General features: G+C 53.8%; 1 protein-coding gene across 2 annotated transcripts; it reads left to right on the forward strand.

The window, feature by feature from the left end:
* Positions 1–275: 275 nt before the first annotated feature.
* IP6K3 (inositol hexakisphosphate kinase 3) lies at positions 276–19,478 on the forward strand. 2 transcript variants are annotated; one of them, XM_063356516.1, is made up of 6 exons: positions 276–635; positions 9,035–9,361; positions 14,323–14,545; positions 15,573–15,745; positions 16,503–16,678; positions 17,915–19,478. In XM_063356516.1, the coding sequence occupies exons 1-6, from the start codon at positions 422–424 to the stop codon at positions 18,383–18,385; spliced, it is 1,584 nt and encodes a 527-aa protein (XP_063212586.1). In that variant the 5' UTR covers positions 276–421; the 3' UTR covers positions 18,386–19,478. The 2 variants fall into 2 exon arrangements, with proteins under 2 accessions (XP_063212586.1, XP_063212587.1); XM_063356517.1 differs by lacking the exon at positions 276–635 and adding an exon at positions 4,545–4,830.
* The last annotated feature ends 278 nt before the right edge of the window (positions 19,479–19,756 follow it).

Here is a 19,756-nt window from a genome sequence, read left to right on the forward strand (position 1 = left end):
TGCTGTCTTGAGAGCAGAGAAGACTGCTTTCACGCCACGCTCGCTGCCAAGCTCCTGCTTGCTCCGAACAAACTGTATGGATGATTTCTGTGGTACCAGCAGTTTTTCCCAGAACCCCAGGCCCATTCAAAGAAGAGGGACTGGCTGGGTTCTTCATCCCGCTGCCCTGCTCTCCTTACAACTTGCCTTCACTCAACCAGTCACTAACGTCCCCCTCCCACTTTCTTGCAAAGTATTAAGTTTCTATAAATAAATTCCCCAACGGTGGGCTGATAAAGCCGTCGCATCCCTTTACTGTCAGGAAGGAAAACACGTACCAACAAGGAATCTAAAATAAAATTTGCCCTTTATCTTTTCATTTCCTGCTTCCATTTAAAGCCTTTCACATTAAATGTTTTGTCTCCTGCTGACATGACAGCTGATGCTGTGCCTTATTTATGGGGCGCGGAGTCAGGGCGCTGTGCCAGTTCTCCTGGAAAGATCAAGGCGAACCGGAGAAGAAGGAGCACGGCCAGCGAGTCCTGCCCGAAGGCGCCTCCCTCCGGCACGGCCCCTGTCCGAAGCAATCACTCCCCGGTGCCTCCCCCTGGGATTTCCACCGTGGCTTCCTTCAACCTTTAAAGAACAGCCTCCAGGTAGGTGTTTGCAAAAGGGTTTTTGTGCATGTTAATGAAGGGACCCTCGCTCTTGTGGAGAGCGAGGTGCGAGTCCTGTCCCACCTCCCTGCCCCTCGGGGGGCTGCCAGCAGAGCAGGCTCCATCGCGGGGACCAGACCTCTGCGCTCACCTCACAGCAGCACTTTAATTTTGTAGGAACACTTCTGTAAGGCTGGTGAGGTCTGACGCAAAGCCCACGGGTGTCTTTGAATGAGGAGACCCCAACGGGTTGTGGAAACCTTGCTTGGCTTCGAGCTCGCCTCACCCAGGGACAGAGTGTTGGCTCTGCACTGCAGGAACCCCCTGAGCTCCCCCTCCCGCGGCTCCTGGCGGAGCAGCAGTGCCCTGGGGACACCAGAACCTCCGCTGATGTCCCCTCTGATGGAGGAGACCACCTGCCCCGTGTCACTTCACAGTGACCTACTGTAAGGCTAGATTCAGTGTTTACATCCCAACTTCAAAACAGCTCTCGGCATCCAAACAGCAACAGCAGAGGAAAACACCAAGGGTGGCTGGGAGCAGGGCTGGGCTCGCAGGCTGCGGTTGAGCTAATTCCACGTAAACCAGCTCAGAAATGGATCCAGGGATGGTCCCTGTGCTCCCTCCAGGAGAGCAGCTCCTGCTTTGCTCCCAGCTGGGGTCCCAAAGGTGCCACTAGCAGCAAGGACACCCTGACAAGGGGTGACGTGTGTGTGTGTGCCAGCCACCGGCTGAGGCTCCAGCACCCAGCAGCAGCACGAAGGGCATTTCCATCCCAGCGCTGGCTTGGGGCAAGAGGCTGACCCAGCCTGGCTGTCCTGGTGTCACCGTGCCATTGTGGCAGCTCACGTCCGGCACCGCTGCCCGCCTAGGGAGAGCGTGGAGGATAAAGCGACAGCAAAGACTTAAGGATGGTGCAAAGCCTTTAGAGATGGAAAGGGGAAAAACCCGCACCATTGGTATCTGTGCGGGATGGGAAAGGATGGGCACAGCACAACGGGGTCAGCGTCAGGTCCCTGCGTATCTTGGGCAGTTTTTGTTGTTTTTCTTCAATGTCCAAGGCAATCCTCAGTCACGCAGTTTTATTCCAGCTCTCCCTGCAGATAGAAAAGTAGTGGTTTAATAGGAGAAGGGCCCTGCACGGGTCATGTCAGGATGAGGCCCGGTGGTGCTGAGGTTACCCAGGGGCTGGGGACTGGGTAGCCCTGGCTCACTCCAGCCTTGGCATCCTCCTCTGCAGATGACAACCTGCCCACCCTGCCCCGCGTCTGGGCCGGGCTGGGAGAGGTTTGGAGCCGGGACCGAGGCGGCAGCCTGCAGGCTAGCCAAGGGTAATAATATCTTTGTGCCCGTAATTAGTTCCTAATTAGCATAGTTTTAATATGAGCCAGGATTGCTCTCCCCTTAGAGGGCTCTGCTTTTTACAAGAGGCTGAGTAATTGCCTCTGCGGCTCTGCGGCCCTTCGGCAGCGGCAATCAGCCCGGCTGCCTGCGCGGGGACCCCGCAGCCGCTCCTGGGCTCCGGCTCGAGCATCCTCCATGTGCTTGTTTTAATGGAGCGATAACTGCAAAGGACATGTCTCCCGGCCCGGCAATACACCCGACATAAAAATGAGATTGCTTCAATTAACACACGCATTAAAAATACATACGCTCTCCGGCAGGACGGGCTTCTGCCAAGGAGAAAGGTGTGCGCCGGTGATGTGCTGCAGCAGCCGGACACCCGTGCTGGGCTCCCTGGGGCCACGGGGCAAACCTGGGTGCCCGGTCCTGTCTCTCACTGAGCCCAAGGGACCGCCCCCCCACCCCCAGCATGGTCCCAGCCCCCTCCTACCAGCTCAATAACGATTAGATTTAAAGCCTGGCGTGTTTGGGGATTGCATACTGGCTTGGCTTCTCTTTTCGGGGGCTTTTGGAGCAATGTGCCGTTGCGGGTGAAGATGAGAATAAGGGATGTCGGGACTCGCTGCTTGCCCGTGCTACCCACATGGCAGCATGGGGAGAGGGAGCCGGCTTGGAGCCCTGCCCTGTCTGTCCTGGAAAAGGAGGAGGAAACGCCAAGGCCAGCTGGACTTAGGGGATGGGAAGAGGGAGAAGCAGATGCTGGGAACCAGCATGTTCCTGCTGCTGGGCTGGTCTGTGATGCCGAGCGGTGGCATGTGGGGACGCCGTCCTGTGACGCTGAGCCTTTTCCAGCTGCACAGGAGAGAGAGCTGGTGTCTGCATCCATCACCCCTGGCTTGCTGAAGGGCGAGAGGTGCTACAGCCCTGGGACAGCTTGGGCCATGTCACCTGTGCCCCTGTCGCGGGAGAGCCAGGGGTTTTGGCGCTAAGCCCTGTCTATTTAAGCTCAGGCGGGATGGAGAAGGCAGCAGTTGGGTCCAGGTCTGCACCAGCATCCCCAGGTCTGGGTCGGCCCTTCCTCGCGTCGCTGTCCCCTTTAACGGCACCTAAACCCACCGAAAACCTCTCACCGGGGGTATGTTATCGAGCGCGAGTTCTCCACAACCCTACAGCAGCAACATTTAAGGATAACCGACAGCTCAGCCGTTTGCCGAGGGGATGCGACCAGGGATGATGCTGTAGTGAGGGGCATGCAGCGGGGAAGGGGAGGCCATAAGCTGTTGGTAGGGGGGGACGCACCGTGGCTGGCCTCGCAGAGTGCCCACGTCAGCTTTTTTTCCTTCAGAAACCAAGCTTTTATTTTAAAAAAAGCACTTTCCTGATCTAAAATACCAGCATACAGCAGAGTGAAGTCAGGGCTTGGGTATCAGGGGGTCTGTGTTTCATCCTCGTCTTTAATCTCAGCCTCTGCCCCTGACCATCAGTTCGATCCCTCTGGTCTTCGTGAGCCCGTTTTCTCCCCTCCAGTTAGTGAGAATTACCACATCCATCAATCGTTATCTCAACAGCAAGCTTTTCTTCCCAACCTCCTGCCGTTTTGCTGCAAAGCCCCTCCCAGCGCCTCCCCCTTCGCAGCCCGCGGGGCCCCAGTCGTGGGCACTGATTTACTAACGTCCCCCGGGTTATCACTGGGGACTGGTCCAGGACCCCCGGCATGGGGGGATGAGAGCAGGCACCACCCCCTGCTTGTCCTGGGGGATGCCTGGATCCCCTAAATAATAGACGGGTTGTGTCTTCTTGGGATGGATGGGGCTGGCATGGCGTGTCCAGGGCAGCCGGCCCTTGGCATGTGCTGGAGCGGACGCCCGGCAGTGGGTGTTTGTTTCTCCCCCGGGGGTGGAGGGGGTCCGGAGGGGGACACACACGCTGTCCTTGCCTCACTGGAGGAGACAATTCGGCCCTGGCAGGAAGCTCCCTGGGACTTTTCCATTCCCCCACCAGTCCCAAAGCGCCGCGGTGTCGTTTTTCCCTGCACAAGGCTGTTGGCAGGGTCGGGGCTGGGCGTCTGCGGGCTCCGCTCCCTCATCCACTCACCTGCTGCCCAGCTTCGGTCAAACCCTGCTCTTGCCCCGTGCCTTGCCCCCCTTGCTGTAAATAGCTTTTCTTTGCCAAAAAGACTGGTGATTCGGTCTGTCCCGCAGCATCCCGCCTCCTCTCGCCGCCTCCCTCCAGCGCTTGCAGCCCCTTTGCCCGTCCTCCCCTGCGTTGCCCCGGCGTGTTTTCCCCCTGCAGGGAGCAAACAGCCCGTGGGTTTGTCTGCTGGGAGCTCTGGGAAGCCGGCGTCCATCCCGCACCCACCGCCAGCTCCCAACCTTCCTCCCCAGGGAGGCGATAAACGCTGGCAGGGCTGAGCCAGGGAGGCTTTTGCGGGTTGTACGGTGGAAAACACACCGGAAAAAAGCAACAGTTGTTTTCCTGGGCAGACTATTGCACAAGGTTAGCCGGAGCGTGGCCACGCTTTCTGGAAAGCCTTGCAGACGGCCGGCCCCTTCTCTTTCCATCCTTAACCCTCTCGCACAGGCGGCATTGTTTTCCTTTTGCCACCCAAGGGTGTCTCTCCCCCCCTTTAAAGCTCAGCTGTCAGCTGGACATACCAGGCGCTTGCCAGCACCGACGGCAGCAGTCAGGTGATGGCCCAAATGCCCGCGGGCTCCCCCCGCTCCTTCATTTCTCACACTCGAACCACGCCGAGAAGCAGCGAGAAACGCAGCCCCGGCAGCACCCTGAGCCCCAGCAGCGCCCCGAGGCCACACTCGGCACCCAGCCCCCGCCGGCCACCCACACCCAGCAGGTGAGCTCCAGGGCGGCTTCTGCATCAGCGCCGGCCGCCTTCCAGGGCAGGATGGACAGGGGCGGGATGAGCAAGGGCTTTGTTTCGGAGCGTGGGTGGGATGTTATTCGGGAGGCTCCAAGCATGTGGCTTGCGGGAAGGGCTGGGAGCTGGGGTGGGGGGACAGCTGGCACCCGGAGGGGCTGGTGCGAGCCTCTGGAGCATCCATGGGGTCTGCAAAACGTGAGCCTGGTGGCTTTTGATTCTCCATCGCACTGGTGGCATTGCTGGAAAGCACGGAGAGGCTGGGCAAAAAGGCAGATGGTGTTTGGTGGTGTGAAAGGCTGAAATTGGGCAGGGGGGGTGAGGGCACCTGTGCCCTTTCCCACCGGACCCCATTCCATGGCACTGCTGGCAGCCCCAGGCTTGCTATGGTGGTCCAAAGGCACGTTCCCGCATCCCGCCGGGAAGCCTGGCCCTCGCCAGCCCCGCTGCCGCCCCACACCATCTCCCGATGCCCAGGCCAGCCCCGGAGGGGGCAGGGGGGTGGCAGCAGCCCCAGATAATGCGACTCCCATCCCTCCCCGTGCACCCCCATCCCCTTCCCGCAAAGCAGCCAAATAAATCCTTCGGTGCAGCAAACCCAACCTTGGCATCTTCTTCAGGAGGGACCAGTCATCGACTTTAGGAACATCATTTTCTGTCAGGAAAGGAAACGTAAGATAAAAGAGCTGAGGGTTTCTGCGTGTAAGGATTTATGGCAGGATGGTTGGAGCTGGGTTTCTTGCCGAGAGCTGAGCTTTTCGCTCCCAGCGTGATGCTGCCCCGCAAGTAGTTCTGACTTTGGCTGCAGACGAGGGAAGAGCAGGAAAGGCAGATTTGGAGGTTCATTGAGGGTTGTAGCCATTTGCCTGCCCCTGCGAACAGCCCGAGTCTGCGTCCAGCCCTGCCGGGATGGGTTCTGAGCTGGAACCGGCAGGATTTTCCTTATGGCCAAGGTGTGGCGGAGTTTGGAGGGACGAGGCTGAAGGGAGACGGGGCGATCGGGCTTTGCCCGCACCTCGGGCTGGGCTGGGCTGGCGCCCGGTGCAGGACCTGGCTTTGAATCCAGGTCAGCTCCAGTGCCAAGAGCTACGGCCATGCGAGTCTCTTCAAATTAACAGCTATGCTATTTTCTTGCCTTTAATACAGCAAAAAAAAAAGCAGACTGGGTTCTGCTTGGGCTGGGACGCAGCAGGCACGAATTGAAGAGGAGAGAATTTAATCTGCTCCGTTTCTTTTGGCTGCGTTTAGAGTTGGGAGTAAATAATCTGTTTAGCCTGTTTAGCTCAGACTCTTTTTGACATTTGGCCCTCGGTGGGAGCGGGGCGGGCGGTGACGGTACCCGGCCATCGGTGTCCCCGCGGGCCCCTGATGGTGCCCATCAGCCCGTCAGCTCCTCGACACACATTCGTGGTCCTTAAAAACGCAGGTCTGGCTCAGGCCAGTGATGCTGCTGCGAAGGGAAGGTGGTGTGTTCCGACAGCCACCGGGGAGAACAGCTGGGAGATGCAGATGTTTTAAAATATTTACTTTTTTTTTTTTTTTTTTTTCCCCCCTGAAGAGGGGAGTTCTCTTTATTTTCCTTCCCCAATATTTTCTGACTCCTCTTCATCCGCAGTGCCTGGGTTGCCTTTTTATTTTCTTTTTTTTTTTTTTTCTAGCTAGGGGAAAAATAGGCAAGGTTTCTGGTTTTGTTTTTGAGGATACAGATTTATCTGTAATTCCGCGTATTTTTAGTGACGTAAATATCTTTTGGCATTTGCGATAACTTGAGCTGGCAGAGGTGATTTATTTCGAGAGTGTCTTGTTTCAGAGGAGCTCAGAGCAGCTCGGTAAGTGTTTGCGGTAACATTTATCTGCTCCGAATGGACGAGCTGCTTCAGAGCATAAACCAAATGAAAAGAGCCCCTTTCTCGTACTGCAAATCTCGCTCCGAGTTTTGCTTAAGGGAAAACAATAAGAGCCTTATCAAATTCTTTGGAGGGTGGTTTTCCCACCCCCCCCAACCCCCCCAACCCTCTTGGCGATGCCAAGGTTGCCAGAATTCTGTGTGTTACGTCAGCCGAGTTTTCAGCCTTGGACTGGCTCTGAAGCCATACACGCCGGTTTGCAGCCCTGTTGCTCTCTCTGCTCCAAAGGGGTGTTACGACAAATCCGCTTTTTGCTTTTCTCTCTTTTTTTTTGTGTTTTTTTTTTTTTAAAGGAGGGATAAGAAAAACCCCCACAAACCTACAGCTTTCAAGGCAGAAATCCTCTTCAAAAGTTGCCACGACTTCACAAAATGCTAAATGCTTTTATTAACTTCTAGAAAAGCTCTGAGGAGCTGCTTTCTTCCCCGGCTGAAAAGCCCTCACCTGAGCGGCCGGGGCTTTGTTCCCTCTGGCTGGTAGAGGCTGGGAATTGCAGAGGAGAAATTCCTCTCCAAAGAGTGACGAAAGAATAGGAAAACGTCGGGGAGGGGGGGGGGAACCCCACAACCCCTTTGGGGAAGGTAAAGGAGCTGCTCCTTCCAGCTGTTCCAGAGGTTGGAATGTTTTTTCTCCCCCTTCCACCTGCTTCATCCCACTCCTCCAAGCAAAACACAAACCTGCGCCGAGGGCTCGTTTCTTCGGCGGTTTAATTGCAGCAGGAGGAGGGCGAAGGGGAAATTCAGGCAGCAGAGCTCGGGCTCTTTGTTGCAGGGTGAGGAACACGCTGCCTTTCAGTGGGAAAGCTCCTGGATTGGGCTGGAAGTGCCGGCACTGGGGAAAAGGCTCTGCCCTCCCTGCAGAGACCTGGCAGCGGCTGCCCGCCGTGGGAAACGCCGGCTTTATTCCTGGCGGGAGCAGGGAGGTACCAGCATCCCTCGGCTCTTCGGTGTCTCCCGGTCAAGGAGGGGGTGACGGTGTTGGCATCACCTGCCCGGTCCCAGCAAGGCTTGGGGTTGGCAGAGGTGGTGCCGCTCACCCAGCAACACATCCTGGAGGCTTTGCTAGAGAGAAATGGCTCTTCCGAAGACGTTGTTATCAACTGCACTGGGTTTCTTCTAGCAAAAATTGGATGCAAAACTCCCCAAGCCAGGCTGAAGGTGGAGGAACAAGGAGAAAGTCACCCGTGCTAACAGGGACAGGCAAACCAGGACTCTGCACACCCTTTTTGAGGGCTGCAGGAACATGGACCAGTCCTCAAAAGGGTGATTTTATTTTTATTTTCCCCATTCCTTTTAATTTGGGGTCTGGCGTGTCTTCCTCTGATTTTACTGCCTCGATGGTATGAAGCCAGATGCCTCTCCAGTGTAAATATTAGCTCAGCTGCCTTTTTGTCGTCCCCAGGGGCTGTGGGGTTCCCCTGCCCCGTGTCCACCAGAGCAAGAGCCACCCAGGGGCTTCTTGCAAAGAACAAAGTGAAGCGGTGGGTGATGCTGGGTGCTTGCAGGGGAAGCCAGGGCAGTGCAGCACAGGTGCGCTCCATGTCTGTCAAAATCAGAGAGGAGTTTCTCTCGGGGGCTGGAATCAGGAATGGATCTGTTGGGCTGCAGCAGAGAGAGAGCGCGGGGGAGCCGGCGCTTGGGTGCAAACCATCTCGGTGCTGGTTTGACACATCTTCGTGCCACGTGTTAGCACAACGGAGGAAACACTCCTGCTAATGCTCTGGTGTTAAATGACAAGGGAATGTCCCAAACACAGATTTCTTTAGAAGGTGCAGAAAATGTTGATAACCCCGTCAGCCGTGTTAAGGGGCAAGGGACTGCCCAGGGAGTCCAGCTGCTTTATTAATAAACCTCCTTTGGAAGGAATGTTCTAGCTTGGGAAAGACTAAGACCATCATTAGCGCTGTCTCGTAAGGCAAACTGGGGCTGTTTCACAGCAAGGGGTGTCATTAACACAGCGTATTAATAACCTGGCATTACCAGCCCAAGGAATGCCCTGATCCAGCTGCTTTGATGAGGCCACCGCATTAACCTGATAGCTCTTCTCGATCATTCCCCTCTCTTTCTTTTGCTCCCAACAGGTCTAAATTGCGTGGTTTCTGGACTCTCTACTTCAGGCTGGGGCTCCCTTCCAGCCCCTGGGCACCTGAAGGCCTCATCCCACCCGGCTGCGCCCTCGATACCCGGCCCTGGCTGCGGGATGCCGGCGCAGATGGTGGCTTTGTGGTGGCTCGTCCCCCTTTCTCACACTCCCCCATACCCTCTGTTTTGCAGACACTGTCGGTGAAGATCCAGCGTGGGTGTTAACTGGCCTGGCGGAGTATGTCCCAAATCCCACTCCCGATCTCCCTTTGCTGCTACTAAAGGGGAGCGACTCCCCCGTCCGCCTCTCGCCCAGCACCATGGTGGGGCAGAGCCCTCTGGAGCCCAGCGAGAGCCGGACCGCCGTCCTCCTGGAGCCCTTCGTCCATCAGGTGGGCGGCCACATGAGCATGATGAAGTACGACGAGCACACGGTCTGCAAGCCCCTGGTCTTGCAGGAGCTGAGCTTCTACGAGTCGCTGCCCTTGGCCATGAGGCAGTTCACGCCCCAGTATAAAGGTAAGGAGAGAGACTGGGGAAGGAGCTAAGGGCCAGTGTTGTCACTGGGATTAGTCCTGAGACTGGGAGAAGGGCTGGTGGGACCCGGTCGGGGCTGGCTCTGAGGTATGGAGCCCCATCACTCGTGTGCGTTTTGGAGAGCAAGGATGCTTCCCGCGTGAGTGTGAGCACAGGAGCAGGTCTGGGAGGGTTTCCGGGGTCTCTGTGGCTGATGGGGGGAGTCTCTGATGGCTAATAAGGGATAAGCGCTGGCTGATGGCACCAGGAGATCCTCCCCTCTGCCCATCCCCTTGCTGCCATGGTCAGCCTTGGTAGCGCAGGGGATGCTCGTTATGTCAAGCAGGGATGAAACTGGTTTGCTTCCAAGTGGGACAGGCATGAGAAGGTGGAGGCTGAGAGCATGGACACGATCCCTCCCAGGGAGCCGCGAGCCCGGGCAGCGCAGGAGCGAGAGAGGGCAAACACAGAAAAAAACAGAGAACAAGAGGCAGGAATAGGCTGGGGTTTCCCATCAGTGTTCGCTTTGAGGATTGTGCAGGTCGTGGCTGCAGGTGGGTTGGTCTGATGGCATGCGAATGGCAGCACTGAATAGGTGCAGGGACCAGGACAGTCTTGTTCCAAACAGGATTCACAAGATCTGACACATTACATGCCCTGTTCAGTAGAGCTTTGACTTAGCATCCCTGATTAAAAAGGCGTTCTGTACCCAGGGAAGAGCTCGGGGTGCCCACGTGCATGGTCCCGTTGCTCCAGGCCTTGGTTTCGGAGGAGGTGAAGGTTTGTGTCAGAGACAGCGGAGTTGGGGAGAGCAAGGAAAGGGTCAGGGTTGGCACCAGCATGAGCTGGCGGAGAGACAGTCCTTGGGGCCACCATAAAACACCGAGCCTGAAGAAACAGCCCAGAGTTGTCTCAAGCATCGCTTTGTCCGGTTGCTCCACCTTAGCCAAGCCCCGCTCCCCCCAGCGCTCCTGTAAGCCCTGGTCCCTGGGAAACCAGAGGCACGGACCACTTAGCTTCTTAAAAATCCCATCCAGGTGGCTGTTCAGCCACAAGGGAGACATTCCTGGGACAGGGGAGAGCCTCCCGCCTGCCCCTCTCGCTGCCCGGTGCCCCCCATCACTGCCCGGTGCCCCCCATCGCTGCCCGGTCCCCCCCTTCAGTTTCCCTGTCCCTGACTCTCCTTGCCCTGCACCACTTTCCCAGCTGAATTTCTCAACCGGGCTACTGGAAATCAGCACTCGGTGTCTGTGGGGGTCCTGGCATATTTTTTAAAGCCATCCTCCCTCCCTCCCTCCCTCCCTCCCTCCCTCCCTTTCTTATTCCCTCACTATTTCTGCTTTTACTGCCAGACTTGTGCTGCTCGTAAAGCTCCCGACCCTGGATTTTTGCGAGAGGCGAGAAGCTCAGCTGTCACCTGAAAACTTAAAATATCTTTTGGTCCTTCAGCGTTACAGAAAAGAGCTCGAAGTGTCAGCCGCGGTTTCGATGCGCTTCCAATCCAATCTCTCCCTTTCCCAGAAAGTCAGGGGCCTTTGCAGATTTATGGGACCATATTAAAAAGATGCTTAAGAAAGAAAAAAGTCTTCCTCTAAGCAGTTTTCTTTAGCGGGGGCCAGGGTTTGGTGACAGAAAGCTGGGCCCTGCTCTGTCTCTAATAAAGATGTTAAGCAGTCCCAGCTTATCAGTTCAGGGGTGGCCCGGTTATTAATACCTTTTTGTCTTCTTTTTCTCTTCCATTGCAAGTCCCAGTGAGTTTTGCGACGAGGGGTAATTAAATAGCAATTCTTCTCCAATTTGGCATTGGGCACGCACATTTTTAATTCTGATGATAACTGTCCCGGCCCTGACCGCCGGGGAAAATTACAGAGGTGGAACGTTTTCCCACGAGGCTGATGGGGGAGATGAGCATCAGGGAGAATAATCCGGAGGTCTTCATCACCCACCCCTTCACACGTGTCCGTGTTCCTCATCTCTATTCTTAGGCTGCAGGGGGGGGACACACGGGGACGGCTCGGGGACCATTATGTAATGGTGACATTATGTGCGGCGGTGATCAAATGTCACCATTCAAATCGAACACGGAGTCGGCCGCTTAAAAAGAATGTCCACCGCTCGCTTAAGCGTTTCAGGCAGGTTGGTGACCTTGGGACCGCCTTTGCCCCCCCCTCCAACCCCCCCCATCCCCTCGCAAACCTCCGCCTGCCCCGAGCGGAGCCTGCGAAGGGGACGCTGGGCTTGTTTTCAAGCCCGGCTCTGCTCAGATTTCTATTGCACACGGCAGTGAATACGCGCACATGTAAATTTAAAAATAAACCCATGAGGGCAGAGCTACAGAGGATGACCGGGATGCCGCTAGCATGGTGACAGCAGCCGTAAATACCCGCTGGTGCCAGACAGGAGAGGGCTGGCGGTTTGGGTGACACTAAAAGGCCAGCAAAGAGAAATACCTAAATACACCTTTGCTCCCAGATAGCTCCTTTCCCGTTGCGATAGAAGAGAAGGTCAGTAGCCATCTGTTACGGGTTTGGTTTGCACACGTAGGTCACCTGCAGGACATATGCAAACCCCGTATGGAAGCACATTAGGAAACAAAAGTCTTTTTCAGGCTGAAACGTAGCTTTTTGAAGGCATAGTCTTCAGCGGGAAGGAGCGAGACGATCACATTCCCTGGCAATTTAACTGCTCATCCTTGCCTTTGAAAATCTCCCCGTTAATTTTCATATTAATTTAAGATACTTAAGGACTCTTAGTTTCATGCTATATATAACGGTTTTAGGGCCAGATTGTCAGCACTATGCAAATCAGCGCAGCCCCATTGACTTGCAGATATGTAATTGGGGCAGTTTTTAAGGTTACAGGCTGCTACAGCGCCGTAACTGAGGCGGAGCGCTAGATTGGGAATCCAGGACTCCGTTCGCCTGGCAGTGACTTTTTAAAAATAAAAAGGCTTTGATTTAGGCAAAAGATAGGCTGGCTTTTTTTGCCGGCCTACGTCCCGTGAAAATTCAAAGCAGGCATCCGAGCTGATAGGAATTTCACTTGCTCTCAGTTATCTGTAAAATGGGATTTTTACGAACGGGACTCAGTGAAAGGTGGGTAACGTTGGAGCCCGAGGAAGACAGAGCTCCCCGTGCTCACCATCACCGGGAGCAAAGGACTGAGATGGCTAAAAATATTACTTACCCCCTAATTAAGGTTTCCAGCCCCCCAGCTCCCTTAGCAAAGCAGCCTGTGTGTATTCCTCCCCCATTGCAGTGCAAAATTAGCCGATTTAACCAAGCCTGCCATGGCACGCTGCTCGGATTAATGCTGATTTTACAGCAAAATGGAACAGAAAGGGCTGTGGTACCTGAGCAGGGGGGCTGTACGGAGGGGGGCAGGGAAGCGCATTTGAATACAGCTGGAGCTGGAGGGTTACGGGGTGCAGGACCCGGGCAGGGACGGGCACCCCGAGTCCAGCGGAGGTGTCTGGTGGCTGCAGACACACCAGGCTGCGGCAATTCAGGCGATGAAAACCTCCCTCTGTCAGCAAAAGGCAGCAGGCAGGACTCCGCGCGCACGCAGACAGAGGGGGCAAATCCTTCTGCCTGTGTTTGCTCCCCATAATCTCGCTTTACATGGCGAGGAGGGAGTTTGCGTATTTATTTGCTTTGGCAAATTTGCTTGGGAGAACAGAGCGCCCTTGTTTGTTAAGCTGCCGAAATGCATCTCCCCGCAGCGCCCAACAGACCAAGCGAGGATCCCCCGGGGACAGTTGGATAAAACCCAGCTCCGCGTGTTGCTAACGGGGAGGGTGAGGGGGGGCTCTTTCCAGTGATGAGTTTTGCTGGTCCAACAGCCTCCACCGTGCTCTTTTGGATCTGCCTTCCTGCAGCGAGACTGGAAAGCAGCAGGGTAGGACTCACGCGGCTGGCATCCCCCCTGAGACCCAAAGCGGGGATGCTCTAAAAATGCCTCCGCTGCTTTGAGAGGCTCAGGCAGCCCCGACGGAGGGCTGCAGGAGCAGGACTGCGGTTATCAGCCTTTCCCAGAAAGGTCAGAGCCGGCTGGTACGCCAGCCATGGCCATTCCTGCTCTGTCATTTGAGACGCGGAGGCAGCCGTCCCCGTGGCGCGGATGGGCCAAGGCTGGGCTAAATCTGTGATGGGCTGAATGGCATCCGAGCCCTGTGATTCCCGCTAGTGTCAGGGAAAAATCGCAATGCTAAAATACACAATGGCGTTTTAAGCACTTAAGGTGGAAAGTCATAATCCCCGCTCATGGTCATATTCCCCCTCGTGCCACAACACGGGGCATGTACGGGTCTCTCCCATCAGCCGTTTGGGTGGTGCTGGTCCTTGGGCGCTTGGGGAAGGACACGACTGTGACAATGTTTGGGCATCACGTACGCGGGCAGCGCTGCCAGCCCATGCCCATGCCTCTGCCCTTGCTCCTGGGGCCTCTCCAATGAAAAGAAGGAGTTGGCATGCTGGTTATCTTTGGAAAATTCCTAGTCCCCAAACCCTCCCTTTGCTTCCTGCCAATGAAAAGCATTTCCAACCTTGCCCTGTCTTAAAAAGTGAGACCTAAATCCCTTGTCATAAATAACCCAGGAGCTCCGGGTCCAACGCAGGGGTCTTTGCTGGGTCACTTGCGGCATAGCAGAGCCTGGAGGGATGGGGGACAAAGGAACATGATGTTCAGAGGAGGCAGGTTTCAAGCCCAGCCTCCAGAGGAGGGAACGTTAGAAAAGCCTGTGGCTGTTTTCCAGGGTCTCAGACTAATGTTGTTTATTGGACCCCAAATCAGAGGGGGTTCAGTGGCCACTAAAACCCAAGGAGGCAACTGTCCTGCTGAGTGCCAGCCCTCTCAGGGAGGCTGGACCACCTCGGGCTGGTGCAGATGGTGGCCAAACCTGTACGGTAACCCACAGGTTAATCTCACTCTGGTTTGGTTTTTTCCCCTTTGTTTTTTTTGTCTAGGCATCGTTTCCGTGCACCTCAAAAAAGACAGCCTTGGCAACCTGACCCTGCTCGCCAGCCCCAGCCTGCAGACGGAGAGCTGCGGCCGGCTGGATAACGCCATCGGCGACTCCTCGGTGACGATATGGCACAAATGCAAGTGGGCTGCCAGCACCGGCACCGGCAGCGAGCACACGTGCGTCAAGTGGAGTCACACGCAGCTCACCAAGACCTTCAAAGACAGGTGAGGGTCTGCCGCTCCCTGCGCATCTCCTCCTGGTCCTCGCCTGCCCCTTTGGGTAGGGTCTAACGGGGATGGTTTTGGTGGCACAACTCCTGGTTTAAAGCAAAGTGAGCAAAAGCAATGCCCAGCCAAGGCGAAGAAAGCAAAGCCCAGCTTGGTGGCTTCATGGTTCATCTCTTGGTGATGGAGCGGGGCAGATTTGGCTATCGCTGAGATACCGTTACTCCAATATGTGCCTTAAACTGCTTTAAACCTGTTTCCCCGGAGCGCCCCGTGCTCCAAAAGGAGGAGAGGCCTCAGGAGAAGAGCCACCAAGCACACAGCACACAATGGACGCCCTTCCACTGGTAACCAGCCAGAAGTAGCAGCCTCGAGGGTGGCTTGATCCTGTCCTCGTCCCAGGGGAGAGCTGTCTCTGAAAGGCATCGTGGTGCTTGCAAGCACACCGTGACCTTAGGGCTTGCAGGGGCTTTCCGCAAGACATATTCCCTCTTAAACTGGTTCAGAGAAGACCTAGGTCAGCTATGACTGAAGGGTGCAATATTGCTACCGTGAATCCGCTGCCCTCGGCGTGACGGGAGTTATGGTTTTTCAATGAGAGAGAGCAAGGAATGACCCTGCTAGGAGAACAAATCTCTCTGCTCCCTCCTTGCCCTCCTCGAAACCAGACCCTCTCTATTGGGAATCGTTCCTATTGTGGGACAATTTGCCTGTGTTGTGCCCGTTAGGGGGATAAATAGCGATTCCTGGTCATTGGCACCATGAATGGCGCTTTTCATAGGAGCCAAGCACACTTTGAAATGATAATCAAAGAAAATATTGGCATGCAGCAATAGCAGGCTTTCTGAAAATTACTTTTACGGAGTAACAAAGGGTCTCCACAGGTTGGACATGATGAATATGTTTCCTTTGAGAGTCCCTGAAAATTCACCTTATCAAGTTTGAGGCTCTACAAAAGAGAGGGGGGGAGGAATATTCTCTTCTGGAGCTTATAAACCAAACGTGTTCTTTTGTGTGTTTTGTCTAGCTGCCCGGGGAAGATGCTATTGAGGACAGACCTTCAGTACCGCACAGATTCACTTTTGGAAGATGCGAACAGAAACCAGCCAGAAAGAAACAGCTACAACCCCTGGGGACTGCACTGTCACAGGCAGCACCTGAACCGCATGTCCTCCAAGCATAATGAGAACAAACTTCATCGTATCCTTTTTCCTCTCTCGCCTCCAGCCTAGTCTTGGCTACAAATAACAGCTCATCATCGATGCATGTTTTATCGCAGGGGGTAGGCATCCCTCCTCTGCCCAGTCCCTGGGAAAATACAGAATATACAGAATATAGCTGCTCTGTTATCCTCTCCCACCGCTCCGTTGGACTAGACGATCATTGGAGGTCCCTTCCTGCTGAAATATTCTGTTCTGTTCTGTTCTGTTCTATTCTATTCTATTCTATTCTATTCTATTCTATTCTATTCTATTCTAAAAAGAAGCCCCTAAACCAAAACCAAAACCCACTTCCCGTAAAAGGTATTCAGCGTAAGCCAAGGATCCCCTTGGCATACATTTAAAAACACGACTACAGAGGAATTAGCAGCTGCCTTGCCTTTTATTTTCCTATTACACTTCATTCCCCCCCAGTCATGTGAGTAACACAGCTTAACAACTTCGCCCACACCCGCCGGAGCGAGTCCAGCGCTGAGGCAAGGTGTCGGGTTGACAGCCCAGGGCTGTCGTGTCACGAGAGAATGGAGCTGGTGGTGCTTTAATTGGTAGGACTGTACTACAGTAAATTAACTGAAATTGGCAGCAAGGGGCCTCTAGCAATGACATGTTGGTAAAATTGGCTCAGAAAGTCTCATTACAGTTGTGAGCTATTACGGAGAGCGTCAGCAGTTGCTCTGATTTAAGACCTCTTTCAATTAGAATTTAAAAGTATTGGGTTTCCCTTAACTCAAATTCAGAGTTTCTATTGCTTGAAAATGTGGTATCAAAATACAACTATCCCTGCATCCTGGACTTAAAGATGGGAACCCGGCAGCACGGCGATGATGCCTCGGAGGAGAAGAAAGCCCGGCACATCAAGAAGTGTGAACAAAGCACCTCTGCGTCTCTGGGCGTTCGCATCTGTGGGATGCAGGTAAGAGGGAGCCTCGGGCCTTTTGGTGTTTGCCCGACACACGGCTTGAAACCAAGCTGGAAATCTAAAGGGACTCTTCGTTGGCGTAAATTGAAGCGGTTTCATTCCCGTCTCCCTCCAAATACAGGCTGTAAGGACTGACCACTCGGCTGTGTGTCCTGTCCTCAAACAGGAGAGGACGCTTAGGGAAGAGTACGGAACATGGCACATACGGGGGGTGACCCTTGCCCGTGTCCCCTCTTTGGCTTCGGGAGATTCGGCTGCATGAGCACCACCCCGCACCGCTGCCACCAGTGTGAGCAGCTGGGACCAGTTTACCCCAGCTGAGAATCTGCCTGTAGACGGACACGGATTCCCCTCTCACGCTCAGCCCTTGGCTGCTGCACAAAAAAGAAAAACCAAAAAGCATCCCTTGCCCCGCTCGTGCGAGGGCAGAGCTGTCTCAGCCCGTCACCGCAAGAGTGAGGGCTTTATTTTGTGCTAAATATTGTGGTTCCTCTTGCTCAGAATCGCTGCCCTTCCTCCTGGAAACCACACATTTGTTTCACTCGCACTTCTCAAGCGGGTTTCAAAATGTTGTTCTGCTGTGCCTGAAGGATAATTATGACAATGATGATCATAAAGCACACATACAGCGGCATAAAGACTCGGTGTCAAAACCCGTGTCCCCTTCTGGTCTTTGACATCCTTCTGTCGAGCAAATTATCCTTTAAATTACAACTGGCGTGTGAGCTAATTCTAAATTCACTCCTTCATTTCTTAGTCGGCGCTACCCAAGCCTCACATGCAAATTTCTGTCTACTTCTTGTCTCTCTGTGTTTAAGAAAGCAAGATTATTGCTACCCGTGCATTACGTATTGCGAGAAGGCACAAAGCTGGGGTCTTCCTGTGCCGCTGCAAACTCCTACCATCGCCAGCGGGAAAACGCTGTAAATCACTAGTGACGCGGCTATGACTTTACAGCTATTTGGGTTTCCCGAAGGGGTGATTTATAGCAGTACAACAAGAATCTGCGCTAGTGGTTTAAATTGAATAGTTTAAATCTCCAGAAAAGACAGGCGGTGGGGTTCAGCGAGAAGCCTGCAGTACCTTGCCAGCATTGCTAGGTATGGCCAAACTGCAGAGGATCCGTGTCCCGTTCCTCAGCGTGGCTCTGAAGTTTTTAGGTTAGGGCGAAATCTAGAGCTTTGGGAAAACCAACCAACTGAATCTGGATTGTTGCTCTCTTTCCTCAAGGTTTACCAAGCGGACACTGGCCATTTTCTCTGCAAAGATAAGTATTATGGCAGGAAACTCTCACCGGAGGGATTCAGGCAAACCTTGCGCCAGTTCCTGTGCAACGGTAACCACCTCCGAACGGATCTCCTGGAGCCCATCATCCTGCGGCTGAAAGCTCTGCTCTCCGTCATTAGGAAGCAAAGCTCTTACAGGTTCTACTCCAGCTCACTTCTCATCATTTACGATGGACAGGAGCACAAGGAGAACACGGCACCCTTGGATAATCACCTTCACTTCCAAAAAACAAACTGCACCACTCCACATGGCACGAGTCACTCCAGAGTCGACGTTCGCATGATAGACTTTGCCCACACCACTTTCAAAGGCTCCAAATGCAATCACACCACTCACGACGGGCCAGACCACGGCTATATCTTCGGCCTGGAGAACCTTATCAAAATCCTTCAGAATATCTCAGAAGGAAAATGACACATTCTGTGAAATAGCCTGGATTTACTAGTGACCGATAGCCCTGAAAAGTACCGCATTGGGTCAGTTGTATGGGACCCTCACAGCTGCTGGATGTCACGTGCATGGAACGAAGAGCACGGACAGCTTGCTAGGAAAGTGCAAAAAAAACGCTACGTGCCATTACTGAACTCAAGCGTAAAAAGCAAAGAGCTGAAAGAATCTGTTCTGCCTGCAATCCATCAGAAGATTTATTTTCCTTTCTTCTTGTACTGCTGTCCTTGATTTATTTGTGAGCCAAAAGAAAGCATTACTTGAAAGAGTCTTAATGATAAAATAGGACCTGCTCACCTCTACACTCAGGAAGCCAAGCGGGCTAAGGAGATATTGTGCGTTTGAGTGAGACTATTAAAGTGAGCTGGCAGGTCGGAACAGATTGCGGCGTGACTTCCAGCTCACGCTCGACGCTACGGGCTGAAGGCAGAGACAACGAGCGGGAGAGAAAAACGCGCCCCCCTGACATCCAGGCTCCACCTGCCCAGCGCCGCGAGACGGCCGGGTGTTCTCCCAACGGCGCGGGTGGTGAAACGGACGAGATGCTGCAGAGGTTCTGCGCTGCTTCAGGCGTAAAAGCGGCGGGGGGGGGCCTGAGACCAAGGACTCGACCTCGCAAGGGTTTAATATCCCTGCGGGATTGTTAACAGTTTCCAGAAACTTTCTAAGCAAAGGGCTCCATAGGGGCTGGGAAGGAAGGGAATGCGACGATTCTGTCAGATATCAGTCACAACAAACATTCACATCACTGGATTTTTGCTTAAAAAAAAGAAAAAAAAAAGTTAAAAAAAAAGTGTGAGATTGAGTCAGGGACTAGACACTAAAGGTCACCTAGAAATACTTTGATACAAATATTGTGCGTGTGTTTGGAAGAGACAATAACAAAAGACTCAAAATGTTTACAGCTTTTGTGGACAGATTTTATTATTACAGAACAAACATAATTCCTTCCTGCGTGGTGTGGGAAACGTGACAGAGATGTCCTTACACAAGGAACAGAGTTACACAACCCCATTACTGGGGAGTGGGGATATAAATAAAGTTGTCTAAGTAACTCTCACCTGATGCCCATCTCTTTTTCACTTCCAGAGGATCCTTAAGTTACGTTACCTTTTGCTTAGGGCTGTATGTTTTGAAAAAAGCAGTTGTTTTCCGCAGGTTTAAACACCAGATCTCAAGGGAGAGCCCTCCACTTGTATTTTACTGCATACAGCTGGTGAATTGCTACAATTTATAGCTGGAAAATTTAAGTCATCTGGCCCAGCTGCGTATTTTACTTGGCCTAAAGTCCATCAGGGAAGACCTCATTATTTACTGGATATTGTTCACAGTGTTGCA

Source organism: Chroicocephalus ridibundus, chromosome 20 (assembly GCF_963924245.1).
Source record: "Chroicocephalus ridibundus chromosome 20, bChrRid1.1, whole genome shotgun sequence".
NCBI classification, from domain to species: domain Eukaryota; kingdom Metazoa; phylum Chordata; class Aves; order Charadriiformes; family Laridae; genus Chroicocephalus; species Chroicocephalus ridibundus.

What these genes read in the sequence shown, in the direction of transcription:
- IP6K3 (XM_063356516.1), top strand. Translation starts at nt 422, where the DNA reads ATGCTGTGCCTTATTTATGGGGCGCGGAGTCAGGGCGCTGTGCCAGTT. An exon ending in ACCAAGACCTTCAAAGACAG is followed by an intron (nt 14,546 to 15,572) that starts GTGAGGGTCTGC and finishes TGTTTTGTCTAG; the next exon opens with CTGCCCGGGGAAGATGCTAT. An exon ending in TAATGAGAACAAACTTCATC is followed by an intron (nt 15,746 to 16,502) that starts GTATCCTTTTTC and finishes ACTCAAATTCAG; the next exon opens with AGTTTCTATTGCTTGAAAAT.